The sequence below is a fragment of the Gavia stellata genome, chromosome 15 (assembly GCF_030936135.1).
Source record: "Gavia stellata isolate bGavSte3 chromosome 15, bGavSte3.hap2, whole genome shotgun sequence".
Classification (NCBI taxonomy): domain Eukaryota; kingdom Metazoa; phylum Chordata; class Aves; order Gaviiformes; family Gaviidae; genus Gavia; species Gavia stellata.
This window is the reverse complement of record NC_082608.1, coordinates 11,499,083-11,525,181: the sequence shown is the minus strand read 5'-3', so window position 1 is coordinate 11,525,181 and position 26,099 is coordinate 11,499,083. Positions and strand designations below refer to the sequence as shown.

The 26,099-nt window shown below is 36.9% G+C and overlaps 1 protein-coding gene across 1 annotated transcript in view; it reads left to right on the top strand.

Moving 5' to 3' along the window:
- LOC104257371 (neural-cadherin) overlaps positions 1 to 26,099 on the top strand; it is a 66,264-nt gene that overhangs the window by 13,335 nt on the left and 26,830 nt on the right. The window contains exons 2-17 of the mRNA XM_059824956.1: positions 3,443 to 3,640; positions 4,515 to 4,740; positions 7,345 to 7,549; positions 9,120 to 9,231; positions 10,600 to 10,849; positions 13,342 to 13,484; positions 16,666 to 16,838; positions 17,799 to 17,967; positions 18,726 to 18,896; positions 19,839 to 20,011; positions 21,085 to 21,252; positions 21,842 to 22,091; positions 22,198 to 22,325; positions 23,192 to 23,378; positions 24,123 to 24,266; positions 25,728 to 26,011. Coding sequence (XP_059680939.1) covers positions 3,443 to 3,640; positions 4,515 to 4,740; positions 7,345 to 7,549; positions 9,120 to 9,231; positions 10,600 to 10,849; positions 13,342 to 13,484; positions 16,666 to 16,838; positions 17,799 to 17,967; positions 18,726 to 18,896; positions 19,839 to 20,011; positions 21,085 to 21,252; positions 21,842 to 22,091; positions 22,198 to 22,325; positions 23,192 to 23,378; positions 24,123 to 24,266; positions 25,728 to 26,011 — 2,981 coding nt within the window. The remainder of the gene's footprint in view (positions 1 to 3,442; positions 3,641 to 4,514; positions 4,741 to 7,344; positions 7,550 to 9,119; positions 9,232 to 10,599; positions 10,850 to 13,341; positions 13,485 to 16,665; positions 16,839 to 17,798; positions 17,968 to 18,725; positions 18,897 to 19,838; positions 20,012 to 21,084; positions 21,253 to 21,841; positions 22,092 to 22,197; positions 22,326 to 23,191; positions 23,379 to 24,122; positions 24,267 to 25,727; positions 26,012 to 26,099) is intronic.

Sequence of the window (26,099 nt, the reverse complement as noted above, 5' to 3'; positions counted from 1 at the left end):
GACTCCAGAAAGACAAAAATTAGTAACCTTTCTACTCCTGGCAGGGGTTACCAAAGTAGCATTCAAATCCTCAATAGATCTTGCTATTATAGAGGCAGATTTTCAAAGGTTCTTAACTCAGCTTCTAATTTAGTGCTTGCTATTTTAAGCCTGCAGTATGCCCAGGCAAACTAAGCTAATAATGGGTATTTACAAACTTGTGACAGCTTCCAGAAGACCTATTCTTTTAGGAAGAGACAGGCAATTTTGACATTAACTTCTCCCTTTTGCACTTATTCTTTTTGGACCTTTTAATTAAAATCTTTGGGGTGTTCAAGGAGACACTGATCTCATTTGGTACTTCTCATTTAGAACTCGCCCTGTTGTGGATCGCCATGGAGTATTTCAACCTCAGACTCAAATCAGCATCTAACAAGTTCCCTCCTCTGCAGTTTCTTGAGGTGTCTCGGACTGGCTGCTCTGGGACTTTTGGAACACACATTCTGACATGAAACATCTCTTTGAAACACATCTGGTTCTATTTATGTATGATAGTGGGAAATAATATCCATGCTGCTACTTTTTACATCATGATTTGTGGATGTTTTTTGATGCTCCTCCTGGCTTCTTTTGTGCTGTACAGTTTAATGGCATCTGCAAGCAGAGGAGAAAGCATGCAGCTGCTTTCACGGAGCCTGTCTAAATGTTGAAGAGAATTATACCTGGGTGACTATGAGGACAGTGCAATAGCAGCATGGGTTACAGTAGTCTCACCTCAGTGTGACTCTTTTTTTGTAATGGAGCCATTCGAGTTTGTCTTTGGAAACTTTGGCTTCACGTGCAATGTTATAAAGAACATTCAGCTAGAGAAGCCAAATTGAGCATCCTTACGCCAGGCCTCCCAGCACTTCTGACTGCAGAAGTGCAATACATAACACACACAAATTGTCTCAGTTAGAGTCGAGATGACTTTGTAAGACTTGGATATACGTGATAACTGAGACTTTTTCCATGAAAATGTAAAAATGCGTGTTGTATGTATCCATCTATGATGGTGCAAGGCATGTTTAAGGTTCTTTTTCAAGAAACTGATTGCTTCTATGATTTACTGTTTGATAAATTAGAAGTTTGGTTTTACTGTAGCCACCGTTTTTTCATACGTGCTATCTTAAGCTAATGTTATATTCCTGGAACATTGGATTCTGAGTACAGGTTATAATTACAAAGAAATTAATTTAGATTTAGGAAGTTACTGTCAATACACTTTCTGTTGCTCTTTAGCGAAAGCAAAAAAAAGCAATGTATTCATAGTTACAGTTCTAAAATTCAGATGAATTAATACAGTTTTACAAGTTTAACTAAGAAGAACTTGTGTTATTATCTTGGGTGAATGCTGTTTTTTCTATTAAGAGAATTTTCTGGATAAGAACAGAGTACTCAAAGGTCACGATGGATTAAGTCTCAGGAATCTAAACTAAGAAACTTACATTTGACTTTGTTAATCACAGCAGCAAGGAGTTTTCTTTTACGACAATCCACTTACTGGTTGTTTATAGATTGCAGATTATGATATGGTGTACTAAATATGCCACTTGCCATCAGACAGAGGTCCCTAATTATGAAAAGCTGAAGCTTGCAAGAGACTGATGTGAAAGATATATTAGTACTGCTGTGGGAGTGAAGGGATAACATCAGTAAATACATACATCAGACAAAAGTAACGTATTTTAGTTGGACCATGGATGTTTTTTGGAGAGGGATGTAATGCTGCAATTAAGGAAGTCAAGAGGGAGAGAGACTACAGCTTTTCAGCCTAAGTGGCACACCTTCCTGGGAGAATATTCCTCTGTAGCATGATAACACTGTTCACAAGATCAGGCGTTTTGGCAACACTTTATATTTAGTCTTAAATACTAAGTTCTTTGTATTATTAATTAGATTTAAATTAAAACTGATAATTTTAGATGTTACTCTTTGTATGTTGTTTCAGTTCCTGTATAGGTATTTTGAAAATAAATGCATGTGTGTGTAGATATGTTTTCATGTATGTATAAATAATAAATACACACTGAAATCAAGTATTAACACCATCAACTTTAAAAATTCTGACTTTATGTCCATTATGAAACTTGTGGATAAATGATGCTGTAAATGTAGACAGCTGTTTTTACCTGGACCACATTCCCTTTCAATTGCCCAGGCTTGTTAGCTGGGCTGTAGTGCTATGTCAATGCAGTTGTACTGCTTTCAGAGTCAGACAGGGTGTGGATACACGACTTTTCTAGAGCCGGAGGCGTTAAATATGGACTGCAGGAACACTCAAGTTGGCTTCTGTAGCAAAACTTTTTACAAGTTCAGTGCCAGTCCACTTGGTGCCAAGCTGGCCAAAAGGCCTGAGTTATATTTATACTGTGCTCCCTGGTGTTGCTGATAAATATTATCAGTTACAAAAAAAACCCACCACACTTTCTCACAGTCTTGTGTTACCCCAACTAAGTTGCTTCAAAATCTGAGCTAGCTCAGATGTGATGGAAGGAAGCATTTTTTCAGTTGAAAATGTATATAAATTTATTAAGGAGAAAAAGGCTTTGTGTCCTCTCTGTGACTTTGCTTTCTTTGGAACATGAAGATTTTAATCCTATCCTTTGGTCTTGTGTTCAGAAACTTTCTTCACCCAGGATATTTTCCCATTCTTTCCTCTGTTAGCAGGAATGCTTATCTCCATTCCTGGAGATTTCAGAGCAGTTTCTTCAGTCTGACATTTTTCCTTTCTGCCTCCTTTCCCGCAATACCTGCCTGCTATTTATTACTCATTTAGGAACTCTACTGTCTTCACTGATTGATTTAATAATGGCAGAGGTGTAACAAATACTTTTTCCTCAATTTTTAAGGACCTCTGTTGTCGATTTTTGGAGAATTGAATAGTTCCATTCTGTGGTGACTTGGCTTTTGGGTTTTGTTTGGTTGTTTTTTAACAGTGTTTAATCTTTAATAAAGTGAAAACCATAATAGGATTTCAGTGAACTTTCCAACCAGTTAGGGTAGATTGGTTAGAATTTTTTGGCAACAAATATTTAGTTTTCAAAATTCAGAGTGGCTGTAATCATCGCATAAACAAAAAATATCTTGGTACTTTTTTATCTTCAGCAAAAAAGTTTTTCAGAAAACGTGTTTAAATTTTGAAAATTTAAGAATGTGTGATCTTTCCTAAAAAGAGATATTAGTAGAATATAACATGGGTGGCCCCGACCTTGCAGTTCAGCTGTACTTGTGCTGGTTATTTTTTCCCCCATTGTGTCTGGATGTTGTTGATTGCAGAAGAGCCTTAAAACCCAAGTTTTTCTGGATTACATGCCAGCAATATTGCAGACAATACACACTCGGGAATTGATACATGTTTCTGTTACTCTGAGTGCCATTAAGTAGCTGTCTAAGTATTTCTTAATTTTTCTGTGCCCATTAGGAAAGGATTGGTACTTCGTGCACTTGTCACTTACTGTGACAGATGTGAATGACAACGTACCTGAGTGGGCCATGGAGCCCTTCCCATTCTTGGCTGTGGTTTCCCCTGAAGCTGCAGGACGTACGGAAGTATACAAGCTGCTTGCTGTGGATGCAGATGAAGGCATCCATGGAGCTGTAGAATATTTTCTCTTGGAAGGTAAATTTTAACCCTCTCATTCCCTGTGTATTAGGCTTCACTTTTGTGACTTTTTTGTCTTTTATCCTGTTTCGTTAGTGAAAGATCTTCCCTTCATCCTGCAAAAGGTTCGTAAGTCTTCAGCTCTGTGTGCGAGAAAAATCAACTTTTATTGAGGGTATGGACAGATTTGCTGGATTTGAAGTGTGTTCTCCCTGCAAAGTTGGGTTTCTGCCCAGATTGTCCTCCGGGGGATGATGGGGGCTGGAGCAGTCAGTGCTCCTCAGGGCTTTGGCAAGGGGCTGGCAATGGTGGCAGTAGTCAGCACCTCTCTGCTGGCCTGCCTTTTTATAAGATAGGGCAGTACGTGGAGCACAGTTTGTTGGGCGGAGAGGGTTACTGTTCCTTTTCCCTTGCCAGAGTCGTGCTTCTGGTTAATTTCTAAAAAACTTTTAAGGGTCTGGGTTGTGCTTTAGGTTTGCAAAGCTAGTACAGACTCATTAATAATTTTCTTTGTGGGGCTCTTAAAAGAAGCTTTAGTAATAGTTCAAAGCTGTCTAAGCAGAAGGGGAGTACCAATACCGCTCCAAAGGTGAATTTGTTACTCTTGGCCAGGGCTCTAGCAGGGTGTTTTCTGGTAAGGGATATTTAGGGTCAAACAACAGCGAAGAATTGGAGGATAAAGAAGAGTGATAATTGTCCAGAGGATGCAACTTAGAAATGTAATCGTGAATATAATGACTGATTTCTAAGTTCTAAACAAACTTTTGAATTTTTGTGTGCATGCTGATTCTAAGCCAAAACCAACTTGGGAATTGATACCGTATTCTCGTCTTAATTTTAATCAAGTAAAAATGTTCTTGCAGACAACAATTTGTGGATCTGTTCTTTTTAGGCGGTGAAGACAGATTTGATGTTGAGAAGGACACTGGCTGGATTAAAACGACGGGTTTGCCATTGGTGAGGGACAAGGAGTATTTACTGACTGTACTAGCAGCAGATAAACTTGGAAGCAGAGGGTCTCCAGCCTCTGTTTCTGTAATTGCTGGATTTCGACCACCACAGTTCACCAACATATCCTACTTTGTTTATGTTCCTGAAAGTATGCCACAAGGCAAATCGTAAGTAACAGTTAAAAATAATGCAGTGAGATTGTGTTCCTAGTTTAACTTCTGTTTGGTCTCCCCAAAGCACCAGTATTGTTTATGAATCATAAATAGATTGCTGTGAGAAGCAATTTAGATATCTTAATAGAAGTGATCAAGATACAGTTTGATTGATGTATTTTTTAGTCACCCTTCTATACAGAAAAGTGGTATTGAATAATTACAGTTTCTTGCTTTTTTAAATGATATGGAAAGTATTAGCAGGTATTGATTGTGTCTTAATTTTCAAACAAAATACAGAATACAAATTAGAACTGTTACGTCATGAAGAAAGATATCCTGGTGCGAAAGAATATATTAATTTTATGTGTCAAATTTGGAGAAGTGCCTTCTCCATCAAGTGAAAATTAGAAAAAACCAAAAGACTGGCTTTGCTGTTTTCATCAGTCATGGTGACAAACTGAGCAAAAATGAAGACGCCACAAAACTTGTCATTGTATTTTTCCATCCTTTGTCTAAACATGTGGATCTAAATCTCACGGAAAATGTTAGTAACGTAGGTCCACCTGAATACTTGGTTCCATCTCTCCCAAACTGTTTTGTTGTTACAGAAAACATTTCCTCTTCCAGTTGAATTGAGAATACTTTTGTCCAGTAAACGTCTTCCTTGTGTGGCCATTCAGCTATTATTCATATTATATTATCTGTGGTGTTTTATATTACTGTTCAATTCACAACATTCAGTTTTACAGTGTCTAAATAACCAAGGTGTGTTAAGATAAAAAAAAATTATCAACTGTTAATAGCAGGTAACAAGGTTTTCCTTTAAAACGGCAATAAACTTAAATAGCATAGGCATAAAAGAACTGTAAGAACTGTGAAATGCTGCAATACCTAACAGGTACCTGCCATCTTATGTTCAATAATGCTTAGGACTAAAAGTAATGAAATTCTTCATAAGTATTTTTTGTCACTATTTAAAAATAGGTTTGCACACCTAAGATGATAGTAGATTAATCAGTTTGTCAAATTACTTCATAATATCCAGAAGGAGTGAAGTATTTCATGCAATTATTATTATGTCAGAAGAGGTTTAAATATAAACAATGTGCCCAGTGAAAATAGTTTCCTGTTACATGTTGATGAGAAATAGTCGTGAAAATCCATGTGGAATCCTAAAGTTCTGATATTTGAATTAGACAAATTACACAAATACACAGGAAAACAAAGTTGCTGTCATGCACTGGTTCTCTGGGTTTGGGATTTCACAATTGTAGGCCGATTTAAGACTGCTGCTGACCAGAGGAGTGTTACCAAATCTTTCTCTTCCTTTGGTCCGCCACTAGTGCTAATATGCTAGCTGCATGGGCAGGCTGGTCAAATGAAAGACGAAGCCAAAAAAAGAAAAAAAAGTTTTCAGTTGGATTGTTGAATGTGCTCACAGCATGGCCTTGTGATTTTTTAGTGCTGACAGGAGTGGAGAGGTGGCGTGAACATGCAGCCAGGGTGGGGGTTAGAAGGAGGGCACAATAATTCCTGTTGGCAGGAACAACATGGTCTTGATGCTGGCTGAAAATGACTGTGAGACCACATCATAGGCAAATACAGAAAAATACTCAAGTGAGATAATGACCTGCAGCAACCTTTTCTCTTGTTTCAGTATTGCACCTGAAGGAAGTGAGAAGACAGCAGCATGGAATGTGTAGATGTGGCACTTAAGGACATGGTTTGGTGGTGGATTTGGCAGTGTTAGGTTTATAGTTGGACTTGATGATCTTAAAGATCTTTTCCAACCTGAATGATTCTATGATTCTGTTCTATGATCCTATAAACACAAAGGGGAAAAAAGGTGTTCAGACAAACTGAGTTTTGTCTTTTTAATTGTTGTTGTCACTGGATCATACATGTAGGTGGGTTCTTCTGGGAGATGGAATTCTTTCTCCTAAGAAACCTGCATGATAAGGCAACAAACACTTGAGGAATTAGTATTCTGTTTTAAAACTGTTAAAAATATTTATTTTTTATGTTCTCCTTTTACTTCATACTGCAAGTGTTTTTCCCACTTGAAGACTTTAAACACATTGGACTTCAGTGGAAAAAAGATAGTGCCAGACAAGAGCTAAAAACATATGTCCTGTATAACCTGTAGCATGTATGCTGTTAGTGACTGGCTTTTATCCTTCTGCAGTTATCTGTTGAAACTTCAGGATGGTATGACTGGAGCAGCAAACTTACCATGCTGTTATTAAAATGAATCTTTTGCATCTTGCTTTATCTTTTAGTTTTCCGGCTGAAAACCATCACTACCGTAGAAGAAGTAGTAGGCAAATTCAGTTGCAGCAAAATTAAATCCTCTGTTCCTGTGTTTTTAATCCTTACTGTTTTCTGCTTCCAAGAATCCTATCTTTATCGGTTTAACCTGAAGATGATAGAACTACTGTATAACAAAATGTTTGAATTTGGTGTTTAGGTACAGCTATCACTGACTTCAGTGAATATTGCTCTGATCAGACCTACAGGATTGGACCATCATTTCTGATATGTATCATTTTTGTCGTATCTTTCAGTATGTCATATTACTTGTTTAAGAGTCCTCTTTTTTTTTTTTTTTAAATGCAGCTTTCTTACAGTAACTGCTGTATCATATCAAAACAAATCTCTGAGCTACAGTTTGCTAACTAATCCTAGTGGTCTATTCAGTATTGATCGGGCAACAGGAAATATCAGTTTAACTCGGAGTGTGGATTATGAGAGTGACCAACAGCAGTATCTTCTTTTGGTTAGAGCAGAGGAAAATGAGGAACAGTTCAGTAGTGCAGCTGAGGTAGGTGTTCGCTTCTGGCAGTCTGTATGTATTTCCACTTTCCTTCAGCCTTTCCAGATTTCTGTATAGATTCACTAGGGGCTCCCATTTTCTCAGCTCATGCTGTTTATTCTACTGTCCATGTCTTTCTGGGTAGATGTTGAGGGCTGGTTGAGGTACTCTTAGAGTTCATTCTTGCTGATGCTGAAAGGGCTATTTCTGAGGGATCAATATACCATCCTATCGTAGGTCCTAGGCCTTATCTGGGAAGACACGGAAACAGATGCGGCCAAGCCAAACATAAGGTTTTGTCTTACTCTAAACCTTCATAAAATATGATGTATATTTGAGATTATTCAAATTTAAAACAAAGGAAGAACAGAAAACTATTTGTTTCGTATCACGAACACAAAGTGAATTTGTAAAGAGAGAAAGTAATAAAAACTCACAAGTGTTAAAAGATGATGGTTCATGGTGTTTTAGAAAGCTGTTTGACAGCAAAAATACTTCTAAATATAGTTATTACAGTTGTTTGAATTCAAGGATTCACTGAGCTAGGAAATGCACGCAATATAACAGTTTGTTCCTGCTGCAGGAAATAAGATGTACACTATAGAGGGAACAGGAGGCAGAATTACTAGGAACAAGTGGAAGGACAGAGAGAGACAGTATGTCACTCTAACAAACAGTGGCTGTAGCACACCAAAGGCTGATAATTTCTATTGACCCTTTTACATGCTACAAGATGAAGAGTGGTGGAATATGACTTGAAAGAGGATTATGAGATGATTTTACAAATATATTTAGCCTAAATGGAGTTTAACTTGTACCTGCTTTGCACTAATACAACCTCAATAGTTACGAGAGAGCAACTCCCAGTTTATATGAACCTATGTAAGGGAAGATGGAGTATACGTCTACCTGTTGCACTGTGATGCAGAATACCTCAGCTAACTTCAGACAGTCTGAAGTGTAGCAGTATGAACCACCATAAAGCCTAATTTAACACATTCCTTACTGTTTGGCTTGTAAACAATGCAGCTGTGGACTCATATTTGACATAGGAATAAGAAAGCATTTTTAAAGATACTAGAATCAGAATTCTATTTCTTACTTGTTTTACCATAGTAAGTTCCATTTATGTCTGATTTACACTGCTGTAATTGAATGGAGAACTCAGTCTTGGAGGTTTATACTGCTAAGATGTAATATGCTTGGCAGTAGAATTTTCAGTGTTACAAATCACAGAAGTGTTGGAAGATAAGATAATGGAAAAAGGATGCTTGGAAAGCAGACGGTCCATTTTCCGTTGAATTAGTAATAAGAAGTCATCAATGGAGATTAAGGGTGAGTGGAAAATGTTGCTGTAGGGGACTGGGACTTGGCAGTTCCTAGTATTTTGGTATCTAATATTTCAACGATTCTCAGCAGGAAAAGAGCAATCTAAGAGAAAATGGCTTATCCTATGTGCGATAGCTTCTGAAGACCTCAACGATGTTTTTGGGAAATTATTCCATCTGATATTTCTAAAGCAATGAAGCCATTGCCTTGATTCACTTTGCTGTTTAACATTCCCCTCTTTTCCATTCAGGTTTTGGTTGTAATCACAGATGTGAATGATTGTGCCCCTGAATTTCATCAGTCGATTTACAGCAAAGTTGGTGTTCCTGAAACAGTTACTATGACAACTGCGCTTCTACAAGGTTAGTACTTCTAAAACTATTTGTTACGTTCAGTAGGAGGATTTTTTTCCTCCCACTAATTAGAATTCAGTTCAGAAGACAAAATTACCTGCCCCAGCATGGGTAGTTGCAAATCTCTGAAGGCAAATGGCACCTTGTAGAATTGGGTCATAATTATTTACTACTGCCACAGCCCAAACAATTTTGGTGGATGGGAGACAAAGGAAACAAATCTTCTTTGTAGGATTTTGAAGTAACAGGGCTTCAGTTGTGGTTGGTATTATAGCAGCAGGCTTATAGTAGCAATCTTGCAACGTTTCTTTTTTTGAAGGAAGAGAGTGATGTTGGATCAGAAATTACAGACACATCAGCTCACCTTCTCTGCCTGTCTTTGAGTCCTATGTGAGCTTGCTATAGGGAATACTGCTCTTCTGTGTTAAAAGCCTCTAGCCTGGTTTAATTGTTGTATGTGAGGTTTTGTTTGGATGCTTGAGAAAAAGACTTTGCTTCTTCCCAATGTAACCAATAACTTAAGCTGTAAATTATGTAAATTTTGATTATGTAAACCGCAAAAATCTTACCTTGAAAATGTTTATAAAGAAATGAGCAGGTCCTGGCAATAAAAGAAATGTATGTCAGCTAAACAGTTTTAGAAGGGCCTTATATTAGTCTTTAAACCTTACATAAACTTTTTATAAATCTTGAGGGGGAAAAAGGAAAATAAACTACAGGAAAATTGCTGTTCCCTAGTAAATAGAATTTTATAACTTCCTATTGTTCTACTTAGTGGTTTATCCTGTCCTAATGGTAGTCTGTCAGTTACTATTCTGGTAACTGCGCTTTTAGCATAGGTATTTGTAGGTTATGGGTAGGATCTGACAAACACATTAATTTAACTTGCATCAGTTGAATAATACATGTAAATATTTCCTCTTTAATCACACAGGGTGTGATCTGTCCAAGTGATCTTAAGTCAGCAGTATAGATCAGATGGACATGAGAATATACGTCTCTATGTGCGAATACGTTCTTGGTAGTACAGGGCTCTTTAAATCCAGAAGACAAAGGCAAGATCTAGTGGCTGAATTCAACCAGGGACTTAACTTTTTTATTGTTTTTTAAACAACTTAACTTACAATATTATTTATTGTATTATTATTTATTATATTATAATTATATAATATTGTAATTATATCTATTATTATTTATTATATTATTTCAATAAAAAGCACAGAGGATAACACAGTTTTATAAATTATTTCAAGCACCACATGCCAAGGCAAATGCTATTACAGTTTTACACTACACGCTGATTGTCTTGTTAAAGTACTTAACATTCCAATTCACAAACTTTGATTTATACAATGTCTTTCTCTTCTCTTTTAATAGTGACAGCTACTGACTGTGATTCAAAAGAGAATGCCGAAATACTATATTACACTTTGAGTCAAGACTTCAGTATTACTTCTCATGGTACTATTTTTCCAGCAACACGGTTGGACTATGAGCGACCTAACCATCTTTATGAGTTCATAATTATGGCTGTAGATAAAGGGGAAGAGCCGAAGACTGGGACAGCAACTGTTAGGATCCATGTTTCAAATGTCAATGATGAAGCACCTGAGTTTTCCCAGACAATGTAAATACATATTCTTAAAACTCTGTTATCTTTGTCTTTTACTGTTGCTTTTTTTATTTTGGTCAGAAGGCTGATCATTACAGGATGGTAACTGGCATCGTTTCAATCAAATCTGAGAGTTAGACTGACAAATGTGGGATGATCTTTTGCCTCTGAGACTCTGTTACTACCAGTAAAAAATAAAAAAGAGCTTTAAGTTTGGTTCCTAATTTTAAGGTTTAGGCATACTTTCGAAGTATAGTAGGACTTATGTATCTAGCTAGATAGGGGTAGTATATAGTCAGTCTCTTTTGACAGATTTTGCCACGTATGTGTTTTCCAGTGTGTACTGAAAGAAGTGGTGCAGTAATTTCAGATAATACATTTCAAGAGGACCCCTCCACCACCAAAGGAAATCAAGCAGAAAAAGCAGGCAACTCAGTGTTGTCCTCAGCCCTCATCCAGACTACATGGTGGAATTTTGCCTTTTAATTAGGCAATTTAAGCTTAGACAGAGTCAACAGTCCACATCTCTGGTTTATAATCGTTAAAGAAAAATGCTTTGATGACAGAATCCTAAATGACCACTGAATTATAAAACCCACAAGATAAATATCACTAAGTGGAGTTCACTTAATTTCACTTAGTCTCATGTCCTACAAACTGTACTTTTTTTTTCTTCTAAAGCATCTGTAAGCATTTTTCTTCCATAGCTGGAGTTCAGAAGTGTCTGAAGCAATGTCAAAAGTACTATAAACTTGCATTCACGTTAGAGGCTTAGTAATGGAATTCCCAGTCAGCTTCTGCATCAGTGTTCTACTCTTAAGAGTAGAAGTTGCTCAGAACAAAACCCAGGCAGAGATTTCAGTGATGATAAGCCTATGGTTTAGTTGAACAAAACATCAAAGCCTTCTGACAGTCCTTATTTTATGTAAAGGTAACTTCTGTCTTCAAAATCTTGTGCCTTCCTTTCTTTCCTAAACATTGCTTAGGAGATACGGCTTGGAAAAGTTGATCTTCTGTAAATTCTTACTGGATCTCTATGCATTTTCAAATACTAAATGAGATTAAGTTTCTCACTCTTCAGATGAGAATAGTCTTTTCATTTATTTATTTGTTTTAATATTCAGGATCATTGAATATTTATCTGTATCTGTTCATCATGAACACCCATAAATTAGGTCCTGTTGAGAGACTGGTCTGCAGTTAATGTTATGCTCTGTGGCAGGCTAATACGGATCAAGATGATGATGTTGCCCTTCTAGCTCTTTGCTCGAATAGATTTACAGTCCAGTATAAACTTACGATTCCTTGCCACGAGCTTTCTTACATCATGGTTATTCTGTATCTCAGTTACAAAATGCTTAAGGCTACCACTCCATTTCACTTTGTCAGTTTTTACTTTCTCCTTTTTAAGAGACCTCTTCTGATGACTTGAACTCTTCTGTCCCTATATTTCATGTTCAAAATTATCAGGATTACTGTTCATTTGCTTTCCAGATGCAGAGTTAAGACAGTGTCCTGAGGGTTGTGACTGAGCTAAATCAGAATAATTTACTTCTCTTACTTCATTGCATATTAAATTGGGGAAAGAAAAAAAGCTGTCTCTACAAAGGTTTTTGATGAAAACACACATATCCAAACAGCAGAAGCTAAGGGAGAAGTTTTCTGTGCATCCATTTTCTTTTTCTTTGAAATTTTTCCTATTCTCAGCATATGGAGAGTGGGTCCATAAGCACTCTGAACCCAGTGGTACATATGTATTTTATCTATATTGTTGGATACAGACAGCTGTACTTTGTTCTTATGGCTGAGCTTTGGGATATCCACTATGGATAGGTCTATAGTATGCTTGGTCTGGCCTGTGCTCAATCCAGTCAGATAAAATAATAGGTATTTGGGACTTCGCTAAAGCAGGGGGCTTTTCTACTCCAGAGAGAGTTAAGCTTAGGCTGATAATGCCTCTTAAGAGCTTACAATGTCAGTGATGTGTCTGGACTTGAGAAGAGATTTTGTAGAACTGACACTATGCACGTGTCCTCCAGATCAGATTCTCATCTTAGTCACGCTGGTGCAAAGACTACACTGAAAGCATTTTGACAGCTTGTGTCAGAAAGTGTGCTATAACAAGCAATGCTTTAACTTAGCAAATGTTTGCTTTGATTCTGTGAATCATGCAACTAATTTTTTTTAAATTAAAAAAAAAAGTTAATTCTGCATTTAGCCCGAGTCTTTTTGTGAAGCTAAGCTTCAAAGCTTCAATACTGCTGAAAGTTTGCAGTAGAAATCTATGGGAGGTAACAACAGACAGACCTGAATGGTTGGATAGATCATCAATACTATCATTTCACTGGTTAACAAAGAAACATCTTATTAGTGTAATTGTATTAATAAATTACAAATCTCTGCAGTACCCTTTGTACAGGTAGTCAGTAGGCGTTGTAAAGCATAGTTCTATATATATTATTTCCTGTTTAAATTAATAAATGTGTTGTCATAATTTCTTTTGACAGCTACCGGAGTTTTGTTTCGGAAGATGCAGGCCCAGACACACTGATTGCTACAGTTAATGCTGTTGACCCTGATGGAGACGGTGTGACATACGATATTGTGGCTGGGAATCAAAAAGGAAACTTTGTTATTGATGCTAAGAAAGGTAATAATATATTAGCTCTTTGCTGCTGCAATCATAATGTTGATTCTGATGTGATGCAGCTTAAATTTGATCTTCATTAGGTAGCAATTATAAAAACTGAATAGCATATGCTATTTTTGAAGCTAGTACTAACCTAATTAAAAAAAGTGCAGGAAAAAGATGTAATTGTTCTAGACTCTCTTATAATGTCAAAAAAATCATATCATTTTCCTAAAAGCTGTGTATAATTGACCTATCTTACTTGTTCATTGTTTGCTTTCAGTCAGTAACTTAATAGACAGCATTATTATAGATAATAGGTAACCTAATAGACAGTAACTCAATAGAGAATGTTATTGTTGATAACAGTGACATTCCAAAATGTCAAGCAAGGAATTGAAGAACATTTAGTCTAGGAGACTAGTTTCAAAGTTGCAGCAAGAAGGGGTTGCTCTGCAGGGTAAGGTGAAATAGGAGTCAAGGGTGACAGCAAGGCAAGGCAGGGCGGGGACCTCACAGCCACAGAGCACCATCCGGATCAGGAAGAGCAGAGCAGGTCCCGTGATATACACCTGGTTCATCCAACAGTCCAGTGGTCACCAGACAGATTTGCAGCAATGAGGCGGGTCTCGGGTCAAGTGGGAAGCCAAGTCAGCAAGGCAATGTCCAGGTCAGCGAGATGCACAGCCAGGTACAGCACACCCCGGGAAGCTCAGGAAAGGACCTGAGCTTAAGTGCAGCTCCGGAGACGTGGGGCAGAGGCCACAGGCAAGGCTTCTGACAACTAACTGTCTGATCCAAGGTTAGCCAGCTGCATCGTGTCAGAGCTGGCCTTGAACATGGGCAGCCAAACCCAGGGAGCAGGAGGAAGAATTTGCAAGGCCTGTTGGTGCACTCAAAGCTTGACATCCACCTGCTGCCATTAGCCAAAGATACTATTAGTTATCAAATAGCCATGGGAGCACAAAAAACAATAGGATGACAGTTCTGACTTGAGAAGTTTTCTTTGTGCAACTTTTTCGATAACTCAGATTTAGCTTGTTTAAAGTGGGCATTTGGGTTTTTAGATGAGGCTTTTTTTCCCCTGTGCTTATGTCTATGTCCTGATTACACACATGTGAGCAAACGCTTCTTAACCGGGTTTACTTCTGTTGTACTGACACAAAAAGATGCATTTGTAGGCGGAATGAGACTAACACTGGTTTATTTCAATGAAGGCAAAAGTATATAAAATACAAACTCAGTAAGTATATTTTTCATTTAAGGACAAAATCATTCACATGAGCAATGTTATTTAGCCAAGAGTACTACATGCATGAGAAAAAAAGAAGTGTAAAGAATACTTTGCAGTTTAAGTAATCTGTTCTGAAATACCAGTTTTTACATCTTTTTAAATTCTTTTCAGCAGTCACGTATTTTTAAAACCCCAAAGGAAATAAATCCCACAACATTGGTGTCCTCATTTAAAAAATAATAAATAAAAATGCACAAACCCATATCATCTGAGTAGGCTGGCATATCCCTTTAAATTAATAGGATTTATTTGCTGTTCATTGCTTGAAAAAAGAAAAGAGGATGTTTTGAGACAGAAACAGGCAACCAAATTGAAATCCCATTGATGGATTGAAGTAGTTTAATTAACTTCAGTTAAACTACTTTATATTTAACCTGTTTTGAACTGCAATCAATATCTGAATTTATATTTTTCAAAGCACAAGTGTTGAATATATAGGAAGGAGTAAGCCGCCCTAAGTTATTCCTTCTCTTTATTTCATAGAGTTCACTTAGCACGAAATTTTAATATCAATGCAAATCATATTTTTGCAATATTAATTTTAGATTCTGAAATGTTCCCAAAAATACAGTCTGCAGGTAACTTGGAAGTGTTGGAGCGTGGTCCTGAATTTATTGAGAGCTCCTTTTACACTTTCTGACTTAAAAACAGAGTTGTAGGTTCCAAGAGTTAAATTTCTAAAAGTACTTTGGCACCGAAAGAGGAATGATGGTTTTAAAAGTGTCTAATTGCCACAGGGATAGAATATCTGATTATTCTGAAAATCTTTAGTGTAAGTGCTCAAAGAATCTTCGCATTTGATTGATAGCATATCTTAGGATTAGCTCCATAGTTTTTAATATAGATAATCATGTATATGTACTTTTATACTTTTTTACCAATTAATTTTTATAGTCTTTGAAACTTAATTTTAGAAACATTAGCATTTTTTTCAAAACAACACTTTTGAGCTTTTGTTGCTTAATAAACCCATAAAGGTTTATACAGTGGCTTGTGGCAGTTTCTTTTCAGAAATGATGTCAGGGGAATAGTCTGTACCCCCTTGTCACAGGACTGCCAAGGTAAAATGGAAATGTGTCGAAAACAAGGGTTGCAGCTAAAGCAATACATTTGCAAGCAAATTGAGTGACATTGATTCTGTGACAATACTCTGTTGTAATGACGGTTGCTATTATGCTTGATGAACGATAGAGCTGATTGATGGATGATGGAGCAAAAGAATGACAGCTTCTTACTGCATGGCCCCAGATAGCTGTAGTCTCTTTTGCTTTTGTAGCACATCTTCCAGACATCTTTCTCTGACAGTGCCTTTATGTCCCATCCAGCAGTGTGTATCATTTGGGTGACTTGGGAGAGTAGCAAAATAGAGGTTTCTGAGGATATGTCTATATAGCTAAATGCTGCTATGATTGTGCTGCAAGGAAGGTAAACTTGTACTATTTTCAGTTGAGTAGGGTAGGATTACATGGGTACCTACAGCAGTAGACATGGTGACACACACTTCATTGCAATAATGATACAGGATCATAGCCAGGCTTGCTGGTGGGACTGGTGCAGGTTAAACAGAAGTCTGCCACAATGTTTCTCTGAATTTTTTGTTTCATTTTGTTTTTTCTGCAGCAGATAGACGGAAGCTAGTATGTGCAGGTCAGCTGAGTTGTAGCTGTTGTCTCATTTAGCTCTGTAGACATACCTGCAGACAAATAAACCTGTTGTGCTGTCTTAATTTTGTTTTAATATCCAACTGCAGTAAAAATACCATAGCTAAATTAAACTCTATCAGCCTTGTGGTTTATTGGTGAATGGGTAAACCAGAATGGTTTGTTGTGCTTACTAGTGAGAAGAATAACAGTAATTGCTTAATGTAGTAAAAAAATAAAACCCCACAACCTATTATTGTTTTTACAGGGCTAGTTAGACTTCGTTCAAGTCCGTTTCCTAAGCTGCAGGGGACAGAATATGTACTTAATGTCACAGCTACTGATGATAACGCCTCTGGAGGGCCCCATTCTCTTACAAGTACTGCCCAGGTTGTTGTGAAAATTGATGATGTCAACAATAACAAACCTGTCTTTCAGAAGGTAAATATATGAGGCTCAGTCATTTGTATTAGGCCGTGTCGTAAATGGTTAAAACTGTGTTGGCGCTGCAAGTGACTCTTTGAGTCCTGATGCCACTCTCTTCTCCATCCCTCTCCTAAGACTTCCAGGGTTTGTTCTGCTCGTGTGTCAGAACAGCTCCTGTGAACACTGTCTCTTCCATGAACCACATCTTACCTCCGGCATTTTAGAAGATAAAGTTGAGTGAATAACTTTTGGAGGTTCAGTGTGACATATATGGAATCGATAGGTATAGCTATCTACGCAGTGGACTTGTTCCAAAATATTCCAAAATACCTCTCTAAATTACATAGGCTTCTTTTGATGATTGTATGTCTGGAACTGATGAAAGAGAGAAGAATGAAAGTGTTTTAGCTTAATTTGTAAAGTACTGTAAAAAACAAATGCTTGAATATGTTTTCAGAATGTTAATTCATATTGAAGATCTGTTGTATAAAAATTTCAAGTTTGATGCTGATGGCTAAAATGTTGATGAGCAATGTTGCATATTTTGAAAAGTCAGTGACTATTCATGTCAGTCATGGAAATTCTCAGTAATCTGTCCTTGACAAAGTTACTTTGTGTAGAACCCCTTTTTGATCAAAGCAATTCTGTGGTTTGGGCAAGTGTATACCCTCTTTTTTATTAGACTTTTGCTAATATAGAAAAATACTTGCATTTGGACGTATATGCAACTGTAACTTTTTTCCAAATATTTTCACTAGTTGGAGATGCTCAGTGGCCTCATGTTGTGTGTTGTTCGTATGACTGCAAAATAGCAAGTGAAGTCTGTAAATTAATCATGGTACAGATAGAACGTTAACATCAGTGCATGTGAATGGAAGTGTAGCTAAATATTTTTTCTTTTTTTCCCTCTAGCGTGCCTTTAAATCAAATGGCATGGTAAGTCCTTGATTCTTCTTTTTTTTCCTCCCCTCTCAGTGTCAGTATTACCGGGAACATGCTTCTGTATTGGAAAACCAGCCTTCAGGGACAGTTGTACTGCAGGTTGAAGCCACTGATGCTGATGAAGGAGCCAATGGTATAGTGAAATACAGCTTGATGCACAGGGGTGGTGTCCTACCAGCATTTAGTATTCATCCTGACACAGGTAAAGCAAATATCAGAACTGATACTGGCATGTAGAAACCACTTCGTTACACTGATGGAAAAAAGGCTTAAATAAAATCAGACTTTGTGCTTTTTAGTTGAGTTTTATGATAGCAGATGAAATACAAACTGCATTAACTGCATGAACAAATATTCTTCCTTTAGTTTTATACGTGTCCAATACTGAACTAGAACTGGTATTTTCCCTGAAATGCAGAAGTTCTGTGTGAATATAACTTTTGTGGTTTTGTAATTAGATTTAAAAAAACCACCATATTTTAAGTGCACATTATCTTGCAACATTGCTAGTGACATATAAATGATTTATCCAAATGATAATAGTCTTACAAACATCAAAGAGACTAAGTCTTGGAAGGCCAAAACTAAGTTCAGGCTGAACTTCTGGAGGATAAAAGACATGAAACATGCCTTTACCCTGTACTTACTGCTCTTCAAAATAAATATTTGTTATAAACTTGTTCTCTTAGATATATTTTGGTACTTATCTCTGTTTTTTAAATTTAAGTCCATTTGTGTGTAGATGTATGTCTATAGGAAGTCTGTATCTGCCTGAGCAGTACAATTTAAGCTGTTGAAATCTGTTAAATCTTGTGATTGGATCCTTGAACCTGAAATTCACATTATAGGTGTATTTAACCTATTGCATTGTGTCTCAATGTATTGACAGACAAACATCTAAATGTAGAATATTGTTAACTACATAGTATTTTAACTCTCTGGTATTTAATTTGCTTTCAGGAGTTCTGACAACTGTTCAGGTATTTGATCGAGAAAAACAGAGGGAATATCCTATCACTGTGACAGCAACAGATCAGGCAGCGGAACCACTCATTGGAATATGTCACATAAATATTATCATCCTGGACCAAAATGACAATGATCCCAGATTTGAAAACACGCACTATGAATGTAATTGAGAGTCATTGGATAGAGTTTCGGTGCCCTGAGTGTGAGCTTACCTGACGTCTAAGATTTTTAAGTTTCGTCTTTCCTGGCAGTGACCAACTAAGTGATTGCAGCTGGAGATGCACTTACCTTAATTAATTGCAGAATTGTTATTCTGTGTAATGTGCAATGTAACAAGTACAGTCTGGACTCATAGGCCTTCCTGAGTGTCGTTATGGGAAAATTCCTTGAAACAATAGCCATGTCAGTATCTTTCCTTACCTGAGTATACCAAGTGTCTGTGGTACTACACAGAGATGTGAAAGTTGTAATAAGCATGTGAGTGTGCAGCTCTGAGCACTAACTGTATCCATTGTTTTCTGATTAATAGATTTTTGTCATAACTTTTGATTACGTACTTTTCCTTTTCCCATTTGAATTTCGTCATTCTTCATTGTTTGTTTGTTTTACCTTTCCTTCTTGGTTCTTCAGAAAACCCTTCCTGTTTGTGGATAAACACCCAGAGGCATGTATAATATTGACAAAAAAATGAAGACTGATAATTCTCAGTTAGTTATACTATGCAAATACTAGAAAGTAATTTCTGACAATGTGGTCTTTTTCTTCTGGTTTTATGCAATAAATTAAAATTCCATTTATGTATATTTCATACAGAGCAATTAGTCCCTTAGTAAAAATACAAGACACACAAAAAATAGTATCTTATGAGAAATAAGAATTTCAGGTTATGAATGTGATAATATGAAGTTCTAATGTGATCCATAGCTCTGGAGTGATAACAGCTCTTTAAAATATTAATTTTGATTTTTATGGCCATTGTTCCAAGGAAGATAAAGTTATAGCTTCCATACATTATTACTTTAGTATTTCTTTATTTCTTAGTAAGATGTTCATGGTACTTTAGTGAATTAATGATCAGTTTGAAATATCCTTTCCTTACATTAGATTTCCTAAGAGAGGACACAAGAGTTGGGACCAGCTTTCTTCGTGTTGCAGCCCGTGATGATGACTACGGCTCAAATGCTGCCATTACATATTCGATAGCAAGTGAAGAACCAAATTATTTACAAATTAATCCTACTACAGGCTGGGTGTTTGTGAACCAACCCATATCTCAGGTATGGCACTTGCTTTCCTGTTTAAGCTGCCTATCTCAATGTATCATAGGAGGGACTGAGGTCATGAGTTTGTCCTTACCTCCATGTTACCCCTTGACATTAAAGAATCAATACGTCATGTTTAAATTAAACATGAGTCTAAGGCTTTTAGCTGATGAGTTCATTGACTGTGAATTGCATATAAGCAAGCTCTGCTTTCAGCTGGAAAGCTGACAGCCCTGCCTCTGAGAACTTGTTCTTTCCATTTCATTAGCTTTGGCATACTAATACCAAGGACTGGAGGGCTGAGACTAGGCGGGGGAGCCGGAACCCAGGTGTAGGACTTCACTGTGTTAACAAGCAATGAGTTAAGACACAAACCTGAATGTGAAAGAGTGTGAAATTTTGCTTCTGAAACAGATTCCCAACTTGATACATGTTAGTCACGGTGGACTAAGCATAGTTATCCCTCAGGAATGTGAAGACATAATGAACAAAATTTTTGCATGTAGTTATCTAAAATTTACCAGTTTCAGCCATTTCTAGATACCTACCTAAGCAGTTTGATATTTTCAGAGGTGTAAAGTAATTTGTGTTGAAATGAAAATATTGTTGTAGATGTCAATCTTTAAATACTTAGAAATTTTTAGTATTGAAATTTAACTTTTAATTAACGGACACACAAAACTTTGGTGAAGGTGTATCCTTTTAATATATTTTCTTTATTGAATCTAAGAACCTACAGACCTAATAACAAAACCTGTTGATAGGTAAGCTTAAGAACTCAGGGGCTTCACAAAGTGGTTTTTTTGGTTTTGTTTTAAACTTTGTGTGAAATTTGCTCAGGTTTATTGAGACAAATAGCAACATTTTCCAACAATCTGAAATAAAGCAAAGAGCAGAATTTTCACCAATCTTGCACCTACTTCATGTTCTGAGCTCAGTATTTTGCAGTTGTGGATGTTTTTCTTCTGTGCAGGTTATTTTTAAGTGTGCCTTTAATTTTACGTATTCATTTATTTGGAGGAAAAAAAAAAAGCTCATTGGAGCTCTGATCAAAACCCTCTGTAACGAAACCTTTTTTTACTGTTCAGAGGTCATCTATAATTCGAGAGGTTATTGCTACAGATGGAGGTAATAGGAACAGTAAAGTTGAACTGGTGGTAACTATTACCAGTGCAAAAAACCAGCCTCCACAGTGGGAAAGAGACAGCTATGAAGTTGTTATTCCAGAGAATACTACACGAGATACATCAATTTTGGTAAGGTTGGGACAGACTTATTTGTCTGTCTATAGCTCTAAGACTATACAGTAACTGAATGTCGCTTATTTGCTTAAATATAGTGAGCTTTTTTAACAATTTTGTGTATTGTAGGGACCAATGATCTGCTATCAGCTGTCTTTTTAGAAATGCTAATGGTAACCAGCATTTTCACTCTAATTTATATGTGTGCAACCACTGATTTCCTTCCCATTTGGACAACGCTATAGGTGTTACAATTTTTTGAACGCTTCTGTGTTACCTGAGGTGATTATTTGGCTTGAAGTACTTAGAGTTGTTCAGTTTGATTGCTTGGAATGAGTAATCCAAGCTTTATGAAGTAACTCCAAAATACATATTTTTAGGATAAAAGCTTGGGTAACCAAACATGTAATGACTGGTAACCTTTGGCTGTGACTGTTTGCGCCCTGGAGATGTATCAGGCAGCATTAAGTTTTGGTATCAGGAAATACTTGTCCCAGTGTTTTCAGTTGAGAGCTGAAGATCTGGGAGAGTCAATACACAAAAGCTTTTAGAAATGTTGCTGTATTTATAAAAGTGTTGATTACGCAAACTTTTTAAACTGCAGACAATCAAAGCAACTTCTCCCCTCGGTGATCCCCGAGTAACTTATAACCTGGAAGAAGGACTTGTTCCAGAGACCAACATGCCAGTTCGTTTCTACCTGACTCCAAACAGACATGATGGTTCAGCTTCAATCCTGGTAGCTGAGCCACTAGATTATGAAACAACAAAGAGCTTTCTACTGAGGGTTCGAGCACAGAATGTTGCTGCAGTTCCTCTGGCAGCATTCACTACGGTCTGTATTAATGTAACAGGTGCGTAAGCTGTTCAGTGATGTTATAGTATAATCATAGTACTTTTTTTTTTTTTTTCTTTCAAGTTTTACAGTTTTCTCTTTATGTGCTCATTTTGATGTTTTAGGTGTCAATGACAATGTCCCATTCTTCACTTCATCTATTTATGAAGCCTCAGTAACAGAGGGAGCTGGTGTTGGGACATTTGTTGTTCAGGTGTCTGCCACCGACCTTGACCTTGGTCAGAATGGTGAGGTAAGCAAGTGGGAACCTACATCTTCCCTGATGAAAGGTATGGAATAACTTCTGTATGAACAATGGCTAAATAGACTAGAAGTCTTCAACCTTAAAGGGATGACTAATAGGGAAAAATGAGATGAAATAAAGTAGTTAATTACATGTTTCTCTGTCTTGCCATGTGAAAAATGCAACTAAAACTAGTAGGTGTGAGACAGAAAACAAGAAGAAATTTTTATACAACCTGTAGTTCAGGTGAAAAACTTGTTATAGAATGCTCTGGTTTGGAAAGGTCTACATAGACCTATAATGTTATTGGATAAATTAATGGAAGAAAAAATGTGTTAAAAACTTCTGTGAGTTGTAAATCATTGGGGGTACTGAAAACTGAATCCTTACAAAAGATTTCAAGTTAACACCAAAAGTGGATGTATTCGTTACCGATTTTAAAAATCGAAATTAGGTATGTACTTAGAACAAGAGTGCAAGCTGAAGCCAAGTGCATGAAGACATATATATAATAGAGACTAGAACACTGTCCATGATCCTGAGCAAGTTCAAACTCAGCTCAGCTGTGCTATTATATTAGTACCTGGGATGTTTAGCTGAGTTTGAGTGCTGTTGCACAAGCACTGTGCAAATGTGAACTAGACACCTTGGGAACTGATTAGACAAGACAAATTTATTTCCACTTGCAGATCGGCAGTCAACATGCAAGGAAGTTGCAAGACAGATTGCTCAAGCTGGCAGTTTTACCCAGCTTTCTTGGCCCTGATCAAGTTCTCAAACACAAGACTGTTCTTCCTCTCTTTAGGTACTTATTTAGTTGTGAACTGTACAACAAAACGAAAGTATAGATTAACAACTTCTTTTTAATCCTGTAGATAACTTACTCCCTGTTACATGACAGTGGCAAAGACTACACATATTTTCACTTGGACTCACAGACAGGCTCAATATACACTGCCTCAGTGTTTGATAGAGAGAAGAAGGGGTCTTATCTTCTAGAAGTCAAGTCAGTAGATGGCTTTGAATCATCTCGACCTGGAAAACATGGGAAGCCAAACTCTGGTAAGAGACAGATGTCTCTGACAAGCATGATTTTACCTGGATTGGTCTCTGAAAACAGAAGCTCAGAAATGCAAGATTAAATGTTAATTTCCTTTTTTTTAAGTGTACTTGTGAAAGAGTGTCTGTTGTTTTGGGGTTGTTTTTTTTTTTTTACTGTTTGTCTGTGCAACATTTGTGTCAGAGCTGGAAGAGATATTTTATATGATGATCAGGCAAGTTTTTTGTTCTGAAATTAAAAGAAAACTAGGGCTTCATAGTTGAGAGTTTAGAGAGTATTTCCTAGCTAGCAAAGATGCACCCATTATCCATAGGATGCAGACCTTTGCATAGTGGAGGTGTTTCTCAAAGCACTGCATATGGTACTGTATTCAGTCAAAACTAATTATGAAGTATGAAGCAGGAAAAGTTCAAGACAGAAAATCCCATTCTCAATTGACAGCTGTACTTAAATGTGGCTTTTGTGGCTTCAGGACAAAAAGTTATGACTAAAAACTGTACAATTGCCATATTAGGCATCAATTATTCACATATTATCTGTTTAAACAAATTGGATGTGACATTCATTTGATATCGAAGTGCTTTTGAGCAATGTTGGTATATATATTGTCCACAACCCTAAGGGTTTGTTTCTGTATTGTCTGCATATTCGTCTTAATTTAATGTGTAGCTAGACAGTTTAAGGAATTGTAGCTGACAGAAGTGGCACAGCTGAGTATTTTAATCTCTTGTTTCTTGTCTCTCTAGACACGGCCTATGTGCGCATTTTTATCAGCGATGTGAATGATAACAAGCCTGTCTTCACTCAAAGTGTCTATGAAGTAAATGTGGATGAAGACCAGGATGTGGGCTCGACTATCATTACAGTCAGTGCTAATGACGAAGATGAAGGTAAAGTATTGGAATTCCTCATAGCTGTGTCTAAAATATTAATGAGTTAATTTCAGTGCACCAAGACATATTTAGTGGTATTAGAAAGGAAAATGTCCTTTTGTCTCTAGATTTTAAAACTTCTTTAAGTGTGAAAAGATTGGGCATGAACATTAGTTCATAATGGAATTGTGAGGCATAAATCAAATAACTCTTATGTCGGGAGGCAGTGCATTAATACGGGATGATGGGGAGTCATTTCTGTGCCAGCAAATACAAATTTATTATAAAGCATATAATTTTCTTACAAATGGGTGCCAATAAAAATGTGGTGGTTAACTGAAATGAACCAGACTTGATTTCAGTGAGATTCATTTGCTTTGTCTATGGACAGTATAGTTGTATTGTTCTTTATTTTTTTGGTACACATTCTTGTGTTTGAAACTAGACTTCTTAAATGCATATGATGAGTCTTAGCTATATTGCTTTAGCTAAAAATCAGTCAGGAATTCAGCCATAAGTCATGTAAAAATAAGTACATAACCGGCGGTCATAAATGAGAGAGGGAACGGTACAGACTTCAATCTTTTGGCCATGGTGCACTACTAATTTGACTTTGCTGTATGGTGAAACCATACTTTTTGGTTGCACAAGTCCCAAAGAACTGTTCTGTCAGTATGTCTGTGAAGTACAAGTACATCCTGGCTGCATTTGATTCCTCACCCACTCAAGGAGGTTGAGGCAAATGTGGCTAAATTGTACTGAAGAAGGATTTACCTACTCAAGGCACTTTTAGTTTGTTACTTAGGCTGCCTGTAAATCTCCTCTATAGTGTTGGATCAGGGGACCTGATGAGATGGATATATAGCACTTAATTTCAGCCCTCTTAATAAAGTAAATGATTAAAGATGTAGCTATGAAAGAAGGGGAGAAGAATGGTAATGTGAAAGTAGAGCTTGCAGAAAGGCTAAAAGTCTTTACTTGATCTAAGCCCATCAGCAAATTGGTACTGCATCTGAGATTTTGAGGAGTTCTGTTAGTTCTGTGTCTGCTGGCTTGATGCATAATTATCCTGTTTGTTGGTAAAGTCTATGCATAAATGAATATGAGTGCAGAATGGTTCTATGGTATGAAGTATTTTATGATAACTCATTCTTACATGCTGGGTGTTCGCAAGTAAGAATTTGTCTTTTTGGTCCTGTACCCTTGGCCAGTCATATTGATCCTTCAGTGAGTTTGAAGGATCATAAATAAAAGCAGAATTAATACTTCATTGCAAAGACACATTTTATAATTAGACACAAATTACAATTGGACATACCAGAATTGAAAATGCTTGTAAGTAATCTGACATAGCTGCATGTTTTAAAAGACGGTGATACCAAAAATCAGTTGGTATATGATTTGTATTTTGTCTTAACATCCCATGTTTTAAGCTACTTCAACAAATGTGTGTTTTCTGACACTGTTGATAATTGACAGGAACAAATGCTAGATTACGGTATCAGATCACAGCTGGAAGCACAGGAGGAGTACTTGATGTAGAACCAGAAACAGGAGCCATTTTTATTGCCCAACCACTGGATTATGAAGAAACAAAAATGTATGAGATTCACTTGTTGGCCTCTGATGGGAAATGGGAAGATTATGCAGTTATCATCATCAGTGTCATGAATAAAAATGATGAGACTCCAGTTTTCTCCATCGATGAATACTATGGAAGTATAATTGAGGAACTGGATGGGTTACCAGTCTTTGTGCTTCAGGTAGTGTATGCAGTTTCAGAGATTATAATATTTCAGTGAAAGAGCACAGATTACTCTGGTACAATTATGTTAATAATAATCCAGCACA